Here is a 14,841-nt window from a genome sequence, read left to right on the forward strand (position 1 = left end):
CTCTGGAGTATAATATAGGATGTAACTCAGGATCAGTACAGGATCAGTAATGTAATGTATATACACAGTGAGTGCACCAGCAGAACAGTGAGTGCAGCTCTGGAGTATAATACAGGCTGTAACTCAGGATCAGTACAGGATCAGTAATGTAATGTATGTACACAGTGACTTTTTATGTACAGGGTGGGCCATTTATACGGATACACCTAAATAAAATGGGAATGGTTGGTGATATCAACTTCCTGTTTGAGGCACATTAGTATATGGGAGGGGGAAAACTTTTCCAGATGGGTGGTGACCATGGCGGCCATTTTGAAGTCGGCCATTTTGGATCCAACTTTATTTCTTTCAATGGGAAGAGGGTCATGTGACACATCAAACCTATTGAGAATTTCATAAGAAAAGCAATGGTGTGCTTGGTTTTAACGTAACTTTATTCTTTCATGAGTTATTTACAAGTTTCTTTTTGTTTACAGCCATTGACATGTCGCAGAGGTTAACACGTGAGGAGCGGATAGAAATTGTGTTGATGTCTGGTGAACGCAGTACCAGGGTCATTGCAGCAGATTTCAATACAAGACACCCTACGAGACCACCCATCTCCCATGCTACAGTTAGCAAACTGCTTGCCAAATTTTCTGAAACAGGTTCAGTGTTGGATTTGCCAAATTGTGGACGCAAGAAAACGGTCACTAATGAAGAAACATCAGTGGCTGTCCTAGCTTCATTCAGCAAGAGCCCACAGCGTAGCACTCGCTGCATGTCACTGGAGAGTGGCATCAGTCGAACATCCCTTCGGCTGATATTAGCTACTCACAAATGGCACCCTTACAAAATCCAGCTGCTGCAGCATCTCAAAGAGGATGAGCCAGATCGGTGCACTGAATTTGCAGAATGGGCCAAACTTAAATTGGAACAGGACCCTCAGTTTACACAGAACATTATGTTCAGTGATGAGGCAAACTTTTTTGTGAATGGTGAAGTTAACTAACAAAATCACCGCTATTGGTCTGACACTAACCCACAGTGGATAGATCCCTCCAAGACTGTTGGAACACAAAAATTGATGGTATGGTGTGGTATATGGGGTACAAAGATAGTGGGGCCATTCTTCATCAATGGAAACCTCAATGCCACTGGATATCTGAAATTGCTACATGATGATGTGTTGCCCTCTTTATGCACTGAAGATGGCACGTTCCCTGAGTTTTTCCAACAAGATGGTGCACCACCACATTATGGGTGTCAGGTCCGAGCATTCCTACATGAGCAGTTTCCTGGAAAGTGGATTGGTCATTGTGGGCCAGTTGAATGGCCACCAAGGTTTCCTGATCTGACCCCCTTAGACTTTTATCTTTGGGGTCATCTGAAGGCAATTGTCTATGCTGTGAAGATACGAGATGTGCAACATCTGAAACAACGAATACTGGAAGCCTGTGCTAGCATTTCTTCTGCGGTGTTGCTATCAGTGTGTCAAGAGTAGGAGAAGAGGGTTGCATTCACAATCCAACATAATGGGCAGCACTTTGGACACATTTTATAAGTGGTCATAAACTTGTAAAAACTCATGAAAGAATAAAGTTACGTTAAAACCAACCACACTATTGTTTTTCTTATGAAATTCTCAATACGTTTGATGTGTCACATGACCCTCTTCCCATTGAAAAAAAAATAAAGTTGGATCCAAAATGTCCGACTTCAAAATGGCCGCCATGGTCACCACCAATCTGGAAAAGTTTCCCCCCTCCCATACACTAATGTGCCACAAACAGGAAGTTGATATCACCAACCATTCCCATTTAATTTAGGGGTATCCATATAAATGGCCCACAATGTAGAATAATTCTGCACAAAACTGTGCAAATATTTTCAGCAGTGAACAGACCCTTTAAGTAATAAAAACACAACATAATTTTTTTCTTTTATTTCTACCTATAAGTAAAAATGACATTAATGGTTGCAGAATGCTGTTAATTATTACACCAGGATTTTCATCAGAGCTGCGGCATCACGGAGGTTAGTGATCATGGTAGCGCTGGTGGTCGGGATTCATCAGAGCTTTTAAGACACAAAACATAGAGAATGCAAAAACTATCTAGATGCATCTCTCTACATTTATAATCCCTAGTGAGGAACTGGTAAAACGATAAGTAAGTTTCACTTATATAACCCAGAATAATCGGAAAACGGCAGAGAGATGGTGACGGTCCAAATCATCTGATCGTCCTTCTGCTTCCGTATCTTCACATGCTATGAACAGGCCATGTATACACATATATATCCCATATATCTGCTGAAGTAGAACAGTTACATGTGGACTCCATGGGCTGTAAATAATTATTATTAAAAAAAAAAAATCCTAGACAATCACTCGCACGCGACACCGTTTTGCCCTACGGCTCCTATTCTCCGCTCCTTTGTGTCCACCAGCAGCAATGACACAGAGAAAGCGACATTAACATGTAGAGTAGGATGAAGAGCGGGAAGACCTCAGAGTCTCCCGGACCTGACGGTGAACCGATGGTGGGTGCCGCTCAGGGAGCAATCACCTATTTTAAGGCAAAGTCTCCCAGCTGCCCACCGTCCCGGCTTTATAGACACATGGACAGAATAGGCGTTCTGTATATATATATATATATATATTTTTTGCTTTTTGTGAGGACGTCTAAAATAAAGAACTGGAGCAAAACTTGATGGAGAAAGGCTACAGAACGTAAAGAAATCATAGAAGGGAGGAAAGGAGGGAACAGAAAGATAAATTGAATCAAATAAGGAGAAAGAGAGAGAAAGAAAAGTGAATGAAATAAACCCAAAACACACCTGTGCCAGGAGTTGCATAAATGAATCAACAATATCAGGATGGTCCCTGGGTCCTAAAAATATAATAAAGATGTAACTTAAGAGAAAATTATACAAACAGCAACTTAATCTCATATAAGTCATGTGATACAGAAAGAAGTTCACAGGGGTGGGGAGGATGTGAGGTGGGGTGGGAAGCGGAAAGGACGGAGGAAGGAAGGGGGTGCGGATGGGAGCGGGAGGGCTGAGGTGCAAGAATAAAAAGACATGAACAACTTGTCAAAGAAACAAAATTATGAGACTTGAAAAACCCAAAAAATAGAACAAACAAAGTAAAAAAGAAAGATGCTTCAGACCCTGACCATCCCGCACACTCAAGACATCAGTGATGGAATGCGGAAGGAGGACATGGACGAGCCGGGGGTCAGGGAGCACGGCCCCCCGTACCGGCTGAGAGACCCTAAATAGTCACCGGGTGGATGGCCACTGCCCTTTACCAAGCCTTACCTATCAATGGGATAAACCTAGTGCTCCATTCCTTATAAGCTTCACCTGCGAGGAGCAAGTAACATTGTATCACTGATCTTATGCAAAACTTTTGTCCGGTCTTCTGCAAATAAAATTGTAGAATAAAAAAAAAAAAACAGCAACTTTCCTGGGGGGAGATTTATGACGCTGAATGTGCCAAAAAAAAAAAAAAAAAAAAAAACCAATTTCATGAGCTAAAGAGAGACCTAAATTTTTCTGCAAAATTTCAGGCACAAAGTAAGTCGTATAAAGTTAGACAGTCAATAGGTGTGCCACATTTATCAAAAAAACAAATCCCTATGAGGGATTCTGTGAATAACTTTCCAATCATAGGGGATCTGACTGCTGTGGCCCCCACTGAACCCAAGAATTGGGGCTCTTTTTTGGCTGAATGGAGCAGAGGTCTGCCACGCGCACTTCTGCTCCATTCATTCTAACAAAAGAGCCAAAGATCAGGTGGGCAATCTCCAGAGCGCAAACTAAGAATGGAAGGAGGGGTAGTGCGATATCAACTAAGCCAAAAAAGACCCCCGGTTCTTGGGTTCAATGGGGGCTCCAGCAGTCAGGTTCCCAGCAATCAGAAAGTTATCGCCATCCTGTGATAAATAGTATTCATTTTCCTGTAGATAAGAGCGTTCAGCCTAAATTCCAGGATGCTCAGGACTGCCAATATTTTATTCACCCAACTGTTCAGCATCTGCACTTTACGCTCCATGTCAGCAGGTCTCCCTCCTCATATACGATGCCATTAGTTTGGGCCAGGAGAACCACAATCCTCCCAGGAATCACGCATGTAAAATGTGACCTCTTATACGGTCACCCTTAGGTCTAGTCCTGCCCATGAACACAAAACTGATGGCTCACAGTTGTGATCAGCCAGGACCTGGACCTTTGGATGTGACCACCTAAACATCCACTTTAGTTCTTAAAATATAGTGAATAATTGAAAAACAAAGAAAGAGGTTTTTAAACTATTTGTGGCAGAAAAAGTTGAACATTTTTGGGCATGCCCATTCTGCACAGAAACTTACAACAACTTTTTAGTCATGATGTCACCCTCATCATTTTAATTTTTTTAAATTGGGTGCAACTTGACAGAGATCAACCGCAGCCTCCCATATTATGATTGACGCTATATGCTAGATCTCAGATGTCGTAGATATCAGTATCCCCAAGGGACAAAACAAACTGCACCAAACTTATTAAGAGGCATGTACCTGCTAATAAGCGAGTCACCTCTTACTCCAGCATGCTTCCCTTTAAGACGGGGATATGAGCCTTAGCAAATCCCCACCCATAATTTAAAGATGCAGAATTTTCCATTACACAATGAATTAGGCAAAATTCAAACATACATTGCCATGTAAAAGCTTGGGCACCCCTGGACAAAATTACTGTTATTGTGAAAAGTTAAGCAAGTTGAAGATGAAATGATCTCTAAAAGGCCTAAAGTTAAAGATGACACATTTTTTTTTTTTGTTTAAAATATAAAGAACTTTAATCTTTTACATTTTAAAAATTGAAAAAAGGAAAAAAAGGACCAATGCAAAAGTTTGGGCACCCGGCATGTTTAGTACATAGTAGCGCCCCCTTTTGAAAGTACCACAGCTTGTAAACGCTTTTTTGTAGTCAGATAAGAGTCTTTCAATTCTTGTTTAAGGGATTTTCATCCATTCTTCCTTGGAAAATTCTTCCAGGTCTGTGAGATTCGGTTATAGGAAGTTTCGCCCCCAGCAGTTCGCCCCCAAGTACATTTCACCCCTATCATTTCGCCCCCAGGAAGATTCGCCCCCGCACATTTCGCCCCGCACGTTTTGAACTGGGGGCGATATGTGCGGCGGTGAGATGTGCGGGGGCAAAACATCCTGGGGGACAAATGCTGGGGACGAAATGTGCGGGGGCGAAATGAACCCAGGGGCGAACTGCTGGGGGCGAAACATCCAATTCCCGTGAGATTCCTGGGTCGTCTTGCATGCACTGCTATTTTGAGGTCTAGCCACAGATTTTCAACGATATTCAGATCAGGGGACTGTGAGGGCCATTGTAAAACTTTCAGCTTGGGCCTGTTGAGGTAGTCCATTGTGGATTTTGACGTGTGTTTAGGATCATTATCCATTTGTAGAAGCCATCCTCTTCATCCTCTTTTCAACTTTAGCTTTTTTACAGATGGGGTTATGTTTGCATCAAGAATTTGTTGAAATTTTATTGAATCCATTTTTTCCCTCTATCGGTGAAATGTTCCCTGTTCCATTGGCTGCATGCAACACAACCCCAAAGCATGATTGATCCACCCCCATGCTTAATGGTTGGCAAGATGTTCTTTTACTGAAATTCTGTGTCCTTTTTTCTCCACACATACCTTTGATCATTGTGGCCAAATAGTTCTATTTTACCTTCATCAGTCCACAGGACTTGTTTCCAAAATGCATCAACTTGTTTAGATGTTCTTTTGCAGACTTCTGGCTCTGAATTTTATGGTGAGGACGTGGGACAGGTTTTCTTCTGATGACTGTTCCATGAAGGCCATATTTTTGCAGGTGTCTCTGAACAGTAGAACAAAGTACCACAACTCCAGAGTCTGCTAAATCTTTCTGAAGGTCTTTTGCAGTCAAGAAGGGGTTCTGATTTGCCTCTAGCAATCCTACGAGCAGCTCACTGAAATTCTTCTTGGTCTTCCAGACCTTATATTGACTTCCACTGTTCCTGCTGTCATTTCTTAATTACATTTCAAACTGAGGAAAGGGCAACTTGAAAACGCTTTGATATCTTCTTATAGCTTTCTCCTGCTTTGTGGGCCTCCGCCATTTTCATTTTCAGGTGTTAGGCAGCCGCTTAGAAGAAGCCATGGCTGCTGTTTTTTGGCACAACATTAGAGGAGGCTGCGTTTTTATAAAGCTGGGAAATTTGCATCACCTGGCCTTTCCTAACGATGATAGTTAACAAGCCATAAACCTAACAGGCTAATTAAGGTTTGAAACCTTGGTCAACGTTATCTGAGCACACAAATCTCGGAGGGCGCCCAAACGTTTTGCATCGGCCCATTTTCCTTTTTGTAATTTTTAAAATGTAAAAGATGAAAAAATATATATATTTTTTGCCTAAAATACAAAAGGAAATGTGTCATCTTTAACTTTAGGAATTTTAGAGATCATTTCATCTTCAACTTACTTAACTGTTCACAACAACATTAATTTTGATCAGAGGTGCCCAAACTTTTACATGCCACTGTACATATATCACAACTTCTGGGCTGGCCACAGGTCTCCTGAAAAGAACTCAGCAGTCTCAGACACATACGAGGTTGGCAAGTTAAGGTCAAGAGACCGGCGGCCGGTCCGTATTCGAACTGTGTGAAACTGGTGTAATGACTGTTATAAATTGAGTCTAAAGACTGAGGATGATCGCATGCAAAGCAAATTAGGAAAGAGAAAGCAGCACAGTGAAAAGCGGAGAGAAGAACACGAGCTTTACCCTCCAGGAGTGACAGCAGTGACTAAAATAAAAAGGTGAAAAGCCGCTCCCTAAAGGATAGGCACAGTTTTGCAATCATATTTTTTTTAATGCTCCAGAACAGGCAAATGTCATCTAAATAGAGGATTCACCTTTTTCCATTTCCAGATACACACATTCTGGGCAATTGTGATGCTCTTAGGAAAAATACATCTATGGGTTGGATATTTCCCTATTACCTCCACATTAAACAGATGTATGCACAATAAATGAGCGTGGCCAAAGGACAATCAATTTATTAAAAAAAATAAATAAATAAAAGTAAGCAGTATGTGGAGAAAGCCCCATACACATTGGATGGAAGACAGCAGAACTGGCCGACCATTTGAAGCGTATGGGGGTCGTCCAACTCTCCCCCGAACGGTCACGTCAGGGAAGAGGAGGATCGGACCGCTGGAACGAAAACATTATTTTGTAAGGAGATAAATTGCTGCCAAAAGGAGTCTGGCTGTGACTTTCTCCACTCTCCCTGCTGAAGGGAACGGAGCTCATAGGGGACGGGAGAGAGGGACTTCTGTACGAATGTCCAGCAGGCAGCGACATCACGTGTTTGGCCATCTGTAGAGGGTTGCGTATGCCCGATGCTGCATAGACAACATTTCGTGAAGTCCTCCATAGCAGCAGTCAGCAAGACTTAAACTTATAAAGCTCACAATACTTAATGAAAAGTTCAGCAACTTAATAATATTATGTATCTTGGATTTACATTTTTTACTGTTTTCAAGATCTTCACTTTCTGCCAATAAATTGGGAGACATCCAGAGACAAAAACCTGGCCGATGAGATTGTACCAGTCTAGAGCAGAGCAGGTCCAGTCCAGCAAGCGGACAGAGATAGCCACAGGGCGCGCCCAATGCCCTAGCCCGCCACCGCTATCCGCACCCATGGAATACAGACAGTGATGAATACATTGGCGGATACCAATCAGCGCATGAGCCAGCGAATAGTGAGAGCATTGGAGACAGGAGCAGAGCGCCGGGGGAACAGGACGAGGTAGGTGCTGTGTGTGTTGGGCTCATACTGTATACAGGGAAGCTGTGTGTGGGGGCTCATGCTGTATACAGGGAAGCTGTGTGTGTTGGGCTCATACTGTATACAGGGAAGCTGTGTGTGGGGGCTCATACTGTATACAGGGAAGCTGTGTGTGGGGGCTCATGCTGTATACAGGGAAGCTGTGTGTGGGGCTCATGCTGTATATAGGGAAGCTGTGTGTGGGGCTCATACTGTATACAGGGAAGCTGTGTGTGGGGGCTCATGCTGTATACAGGGAAGCTGTGTGTGTTGGGCTCATACTGTATACAGGGAAGCTGTGTGTGTTGGGCTCATACTGTATACAGGGAAGCTGTGTGTGGGGCTCATACTGTATACAGGGAAGCTGTGTGTGGGGGCTCATACTGTATACAGGGAAGCTGTGTGTGAGGGCTCATACTGTATACAGGGAAGCTGTGTGTGTTGGGCTCATGCTGTATATAGGGAAGCTGTGTGTGGGGGCTCATACTGTATTCAGGGAAGCTGTGTGTGTTGGGCTCATACTGTATACAGGGAAGCTGTGTGTTGGGCTCATACTGTATACAGGGAAGCTGTGTGTGTTGGGCTCATACTGTATACAGGGAAGCTGTGTGTGTTGTGCTCATACTGTATACAGGGAAGCTGTGTGTGTTGGGCTCATACTGTATACAGGGAAGCTGTGTGTGGGGCTCATACTGTATTCAGGGAAGCTGTGTGTGGGGGCTCATACTGTATACAGGGAAGCTGTGTGTGAGGGCTCATACTGTATACAGGGAAGCTGTGTGAGGGGCTCATGCTGTATATAGGGAAGCTGTGTGTGGGGGCTCATACTGTATTCAGGGAAGCTGTGTGTGTTGGGCTCATACTGTATACAGGGAAGCTGTGTGTTGGGCTCATACTGTATACAGGGAAGCTGTGTGTGTTGGGCTCATACTGTATACAGGGAAGCTGTGTGTGGGGGCTCATACTGTATACAGGGAAGCTGTGTGTGGGGGCTCATACTGTATACAGGGAAGCTGTGTGTGGGGCTCATGCTGTATATAGGGAAGCTGTGTGTGGGGGCTCATACTGTATACAGGGAAGCTGTGTGTGTTGGGCTCATACTGTATACAGGGAAGCTGTGTGTGGGGGCTCATACTGTATACAGGGAAGCTGTGTGTGGGGGCTCATACTGTATACAGGGAAGCTGTGTGTGTGGGGCTCATGCTGTATACAGGGAAGCTGTGTGTGGGGCTCATGCTGTATTCAGGGAAGCTGTGTGTGGGGCTCATACTGTATACAGGGAAGCTGTGTGTGGGGCTCATGCTGTATTCAGGGAAGCTGTGTGTGGGGCTCATGCTGTATACAGGGAAGCTGTGTGTGGGGCTCATGCTGTATACAGGGAAGCTGTGTGTGGGGCTCATGCTGTATACAGGGAAGCTGTGTGTGGGGCTCATGCTGTATACAGGGAAGCTGTGTGTGGGGCTCATGCTGTATACAGGGAAGCTGTGTGTGGGGCTCATGCTGTATTCAGGGAAGCTGTGTGTGGGGCTCATGCTGTATACAGGGAAGCTGTGTGTGGGGGCTCATGCTGTATTCAGGGAAGCTGTGTGTGGGGCTCATGCTGTATTCAGGGAAGCTGTGTGTGGGGCTCATGCTGTATACAGGGAAGCTGTGTGTGGGGGCTCATACTGTATTCAGGGAAGCTGTGTGTGGGGCTCATGCTGTATTCAGGGAAGCTGTGTGTGGGGCTCATGCTGTACACAGGGAAGCTGTGTGTGGGGGCTCATGCTGTATACAGGGAAGCTGTGTGTGGGGCTCATGCTGTATTCAGGGAAGCTGTGTGTGGGGCTCATGCTGTATACAGGGAAGCTGTGTGTGGGGCTCATGCTGTATACAGGGAAGCTGTGTGTGGGGGCTCATACTGTATACAGGGAAGCTGTGTGTGTTGGGCTCATACTGTATACAGGGAAGCTGTGTGTGGGGCTCATGCTGTATACAGGGAAGCTGTGTGTGGGGCTCATGCTGTATACAGGGAAGCTGTGTGTGGGGGCTCATACTGTATACAGGGAAGCTGTGTGTGGGGGCTCATACTGTATTCAGGGAAGCTGTGTGTGGGGGCTCATACTGTATTCAGGGAAGCTGTGTGTGGGGCTCATACTGTATTCAGGGAAGCTGTGTGTGGGGCTCATGCTGTATACAGGGAAGCTGTGTGTGGGGCTCATGCTGTATACAGGGAAGCTGTGTGTGGGGCTCATGCTGTATACAGGGAAGCTGTGTGTGGGGGCTCATACTGTATACAGGGAAGCTGTGTGTGTTGGGCTCATACTGTATACAGGGAAGCTGTGTGTTGTGCTCATACTGTATTCAGGGAAGCTGTGTGTGTTGGGCTCATACTGTATACAGGGAAGCTGTGTGTGTTGGGCTCATGCTGTATACAGGGAAGCTGTGTGTGTTGGGCTCATGCTGTATACAGGGAAGCTGTGTGTGGGGGCTCATGCTGTATACAGGGAAGCTGTGTGTGGGGCTCATGCTGTATACAGGGAAGCTGTGTGTGGGGCTCATACTGTATACAGGGAAGCTGTGTGTGGGGGCTCATGCTGTATACAGGGAAGCTGTGTGTGTTGGGCTCATACTGTATACAGGGAAGCTGTGTGTGTTGGGCTCATACTGTATACAGGGAAGCTGTGTGTGGGGCTCATACTGTATACAGGGAAGCTGTGTGTGGGGGCTCATACTGTATACAGGGAAGCTGTGTGTGAGGGCTCATACTGTATACAGGGAAGCTGTGTGTGGGGCTCATGCTGTATATAGGGAAGCTGTGTGTGGGGGCTCATACTGTATTCAGGGAAGCTGTGTGTGTTGGGCTCATACTGTATACAGGGAAGCTGTGTGTTGGGCTCATACTGTATACAGGGAAGCTGTGTGTGTTGGGCTCATACTGTATACAGGGAAGCTGTGTGTGTTGGGCTCATACTGTATACAGGGAAGCTGTGTGTGTTGTGCTCATACTGTATACAGGGAAGCTGTGTGTGTTGGGCTCATACTGTATACAGGGAAGCTGTGTGTGGGGCTCATACTGTATTCAGGGAAGCTGTGTGTGGGGGCTCATACTGTATACAGGGAAGCTGTGTGTGAGGGCTCATACTGTATACAGGGAAGCTGTGTGTGGGGCTCATGCTGTATATAGGGAAGCTGTGTGTGGGGGCTCATACTGTATTCAGGGAAGCTGTGTGTGTTGGGCTCATACTGTATACAGGGAAGCTGTGTGTTGGGCTCATACTGTATACAGGGAAGCTGTGTGTGTTGGGCTCATACTGTACACAGGGAAGCTGTGTGTGGGGGCTCATACTGTATACAGGGAAGCTGTGTGTGGGGGCTCATACTGTATACAGGGAAGCTGTGTGTGGGGCTCATGCTGTATATAGGGAAGCTGTGTGTGGGGGCTCATACTGTATACAGGGAAGCTGTGTGTGGGGGCTCATGCTGTATACAGGGAAGCTGTGTGTGGGGGCTCATGCTGTATACAGGGAAGCTGTGTGTGGGGCTCATGCTGTATACAGGGAAGCTGTGTGTGGGGCTCATACTGTATTCAGGGAAGCTGTGTGTGGGGCTCATGCTGTATACAGGGAAGCTGTGTGTGTGGGGCTCATGCTGTATACAGGGAAGCTGTGTGTGGGGCTCATGCTGTATTCAGGGAAGCTGTGTGTGTTGGGCTCATACTGTATTCAGGGAAGCTGTGTGTTGGGCTCATACTGTATACAGGGAAGCTGTGTGTGTTGGGCTCATACTGTATACAGGGAAGCTGTGTGTGGGGGCTCATACTGTATACAGGGAAGCTGTGTGTGGGGGCTCATACTGTATACAGGGAAGCTGTGTGTGTGGGGCTCATGCTGTATACAGGGAAGCTGTGTGTGGGGCTCATGCTGTATTCAGGGAAGCTGTGTGTGGGGCTCATACTGTATTCAGGGAAGCTGTGTGTGGGGCTCATACTGTATACAGGGAAGCTGTGTGTGGGGCTCATGCTGTATTCAGGGAAGCTGTGTGTGGGGCTCATGCTGTATACAGGGAAGCTGTGTGTGGGGCTCATGCTGTATACAGGGAAGCTGTGTGTGGGGCTCATGCTGTATACAGGGAAGCTGTGTGTGGGGGCTCATGCTGTATTCAGGGAAGCTGTGTGTGGGGCTCATGCTGTATTCAGGGAAGCTGTGTGTGGGGCTCATGCTGTATACAGGGAAGCTGTGTGTGGGGGCTCATACTGTATTCAGGGAAGCTGTGTGTGGGGCTCATGCTGTACACAGGGAAGCTGTGTGTGGGGCTCATGCTGTACACAGGGAAGCTGTGTGTGGGGGCTCATGCTGTATACAGGGAAGCTGTGTGTGGGGCTCATGCTGTATTCAGGGAAGCTGTGTGTGGGGCTCATGCTGTATTCAGGGAAGCTGTGTGTGGGGCTCATGCTGTATACAGGGAAGCTGTGTGTGGGGGCTCATACTGTATTCAGGGAAGCTGTGTGTGGGGCTCATGCTGTATACAGGGAAGCTGTGTGTGGGGCTCATGCTGTATACAGGGAAGCTGTGTGTGGGGCTCATGCTGTATACAGGGAAGCTGTGTGTGGGGCTCATACTGTATTCAGGGAAGCTGTGTGTGGGGGCTCATACTGTATACAGGGAAGCTGTGTGTGAGGGCTCATACTGTATACAGGGAAGCTGTGTGTGGGGCTCATGCTGTATATAGGGAAGCTGTGTGTGGGGGCTCATACTGTATTCAGGGAAGCTGTGTGTGGGGGCTCATACTGAATACAGGGAAGCTGTGTGTGGGGGCTGATACAGTATACAGGGAAGCTGTGTGTGTTGGGCTCATACTGTATACAGGGAAGCTGTGTGTGTTGCTCATACTGTATACAGGGAAGCTGTGTGTGTTGGGCTCATACTGTATACAGGGAAGCTGTGTGTGGGGGCTCATACTGTATACAGGGAAGCTGTGTGTGGGGCTCATGCTGTATACAGGGAAGCTGTGTGTGTTGGGCTCATACTGTATACAGGGAAGCTGTGTGTGTTGGGCTCATACTGTATACAGGGAAGCTGTGTGTGTTGGGCTCATACTGTATACAGGGAAGCAGTGTGTGTTGGGATCATACAGTATACAGGGAAGCTGTGTGTGTTGGGCTCATACTGTATACAGGGAAGCTGTGTGTGTTGGGCTCATACTGTATACAGGGAAGCTGTGTGTGTTGCTCATACTGTATACAGGGAAGCTGTGTGTGTTGGGCTCATACTGTATACAGGGAAGCTGTGTGTGGGGCTCATGCTGTATACAGGGAAGCTGTGTGGGGGGGCTCATGCTGTATACAGGGAAGCAGTGTGTGTTGGGCTCATACTGTATACAGGGAAGCAGTGTGTGTTGGGTTCATACTGTATACAGGGAAGCTGTGTGTGTTGGGCTCATACTGTATACAGGGAAGCTGTGTGTGTTGGGCTCATACTGTATACAGGGAAGCTGTGTGTGTTGGGCTCATACTGTATGCAGGGAAGCTGTGTGTGTTGGGCTCATACTGTATGCAGGGAAGCTGTGTGTGTTGGGCTCATACTGTATACAGGGAAGCTGTGTGTGTTGGGCTCATACTGTATACAGGGAAGCTGTGTGTGTTGGGCTCATACTGTATACAGGGAAGCTGTGTGTGGGGCTCATACTGTATACAGGGAAGCTGAGTGTGGGGCTCATGCTGTATACAGGGAAGCTGTGTGTGTTGGGCTCATACTGTATACAGGGAAGCTGTGTGTGGGGCTCATGCTGTATACAGGGAAGCTGTGTGTGTTGGGCTCATACTGTATACAGGGAAGCTGTGTGTGGGGCTCATACTGTATACAGGGAAGCTGTGTGTGTTGGGCTCATACTGTATACAGGGAAGCTGTGTGTGTTGGGCTCATACTGTATACAGGGAAGCTGTGTGTGGGGGCTCATACTGTATACAGGGAAGCTGTGTGTGGGGCTCATACTGTATACAGGGAAGCTGTGTGTGGGGCTCATACTGTATACAGGGAAGCTGTGTGTGGGGCTCATGCTGTATACAGGGAAGCTGTGTGTTGGGCTCATACTGTATACAGGGAAGCTGTGTGTGGGGCTCATACTGTATACAGGGAAGCTGTGTGTGGGGGCTCATGCTGTATACAGGGAAGCTGTGTGTGCGGCTCATGCTGTATACAGGGAAGCTGTGGGTGGGGGCTCATACTGTATACAGGGAAGCTGTGGGTGGGGGCTCATACTGTATACAGGGAAGCTGTGTGTGGGGCTCATGCTGTATACAGGGAAGCTGTGTGTGGGGGCTCATACTGTATACAGGGAAGCTGTGTGTGGGGCTCATACTGTATACAGGGAAGCTGTGTGTGGGGGCTCATGCTGTATACAGGAAACCTGTGTGTGGGGCTCATACTTTATACAGGGAAGCTGTGTGTGGGGGCTCATGCTGTATACAGGGAAGCTGTGTGTAGGGCTCATGCTGTATACAGGGAAGCGGTGTGTGGGGGCTCATGCTGTATACAGGGAAGCTGTGTGTAGGGCTCATGCTGTATACAGGGAAGCTGTGTGTGGGGCTCATGCTGTATACAGGGAAGCTGTGTGTGGGGGCTCATACTGTATACAGGGAAGCTGTGTGTGGGGGCTCATACTGTATACAGGGAAGCTGTGTGTGGGGGCTCATACTGTATACAGGGAAGCTGTGTGTGGGGGCTCATACTGTATACAGGGAAGCTGTGTGTGGGGGCTCATACTGTATACAGGGAAGCTGTGTGTGGGGGCTCATGCTGTATACAGGGAAGCTGTGTGTGGGGGCTCAGACAGTATACAGGGAAGCTGTGTGTGGGGCTCATGCTGTATACAGGGAAGCTGTGTGTGGGCTCATGCTGTATACAGGGAAGCTGTGTGTGGGGGCTCATACTGTATACAGGGAAGCTGTGTGTGGGGGCTCATACTGTATACAGGGAAGCTGTGTGTGGGGGCTCATACTGTATACAGGGAAGC

At 47.0% G+C, this 14,841-nt stretch overlaps 1 protein-coding gene across 5 annotated transcripts in view; it reads right to left on the bottom strand.

The window, feature by feature from the left end:
• Positions 1–14,841, bottom strand: part of IPO13 (importin 13) — a 125,710-nt gene that overhangs the window by 18,188 nt on the left and 92,681 nt on the right. For 2 of the 5 annotated variants that reach the window (XM_073643615.1, XM_073643616.1), the window contains exons 16-17: positions 3,307–3,351; positions 2,821–2,873 (exon numbers count right to left, since the gene is read on the bottom strand). The exons of 1 other annotated variant lie outside the window; for it this stretch is intronic. In XM_073643615.1, the coding sequence (XP_073499716.1) occupies positions 2,821–2,873; positions 3,307–3,351 (98 nt within the window). The remainder of the gene's footprint in view (positions 1–2,820; positions 2,874–3,306; positions 3,352–14,841) is intronic. 2 more of the 5 variants (XM_073643617.1, XM_073643619.1) reach the window with 1 other exon arrangement.

Source organism: Phyllobates terribilis, unplaced genomic scaffold (genome assembly GCF_046119375.1).
Source record: "Phyllobates terribilis strain yellow unplaced genomic scaffold, ASM4611937v1 Scaffold_8__6_contigs__length_399053987, whole genome shotgun sequence".
Classification (NCBI taxonomy): Eukaryota; Metazoa; Chordata; class Amphibia; order Anura; family Dendrobatidae; genus Phyllobates; species Phyllobates terribilis.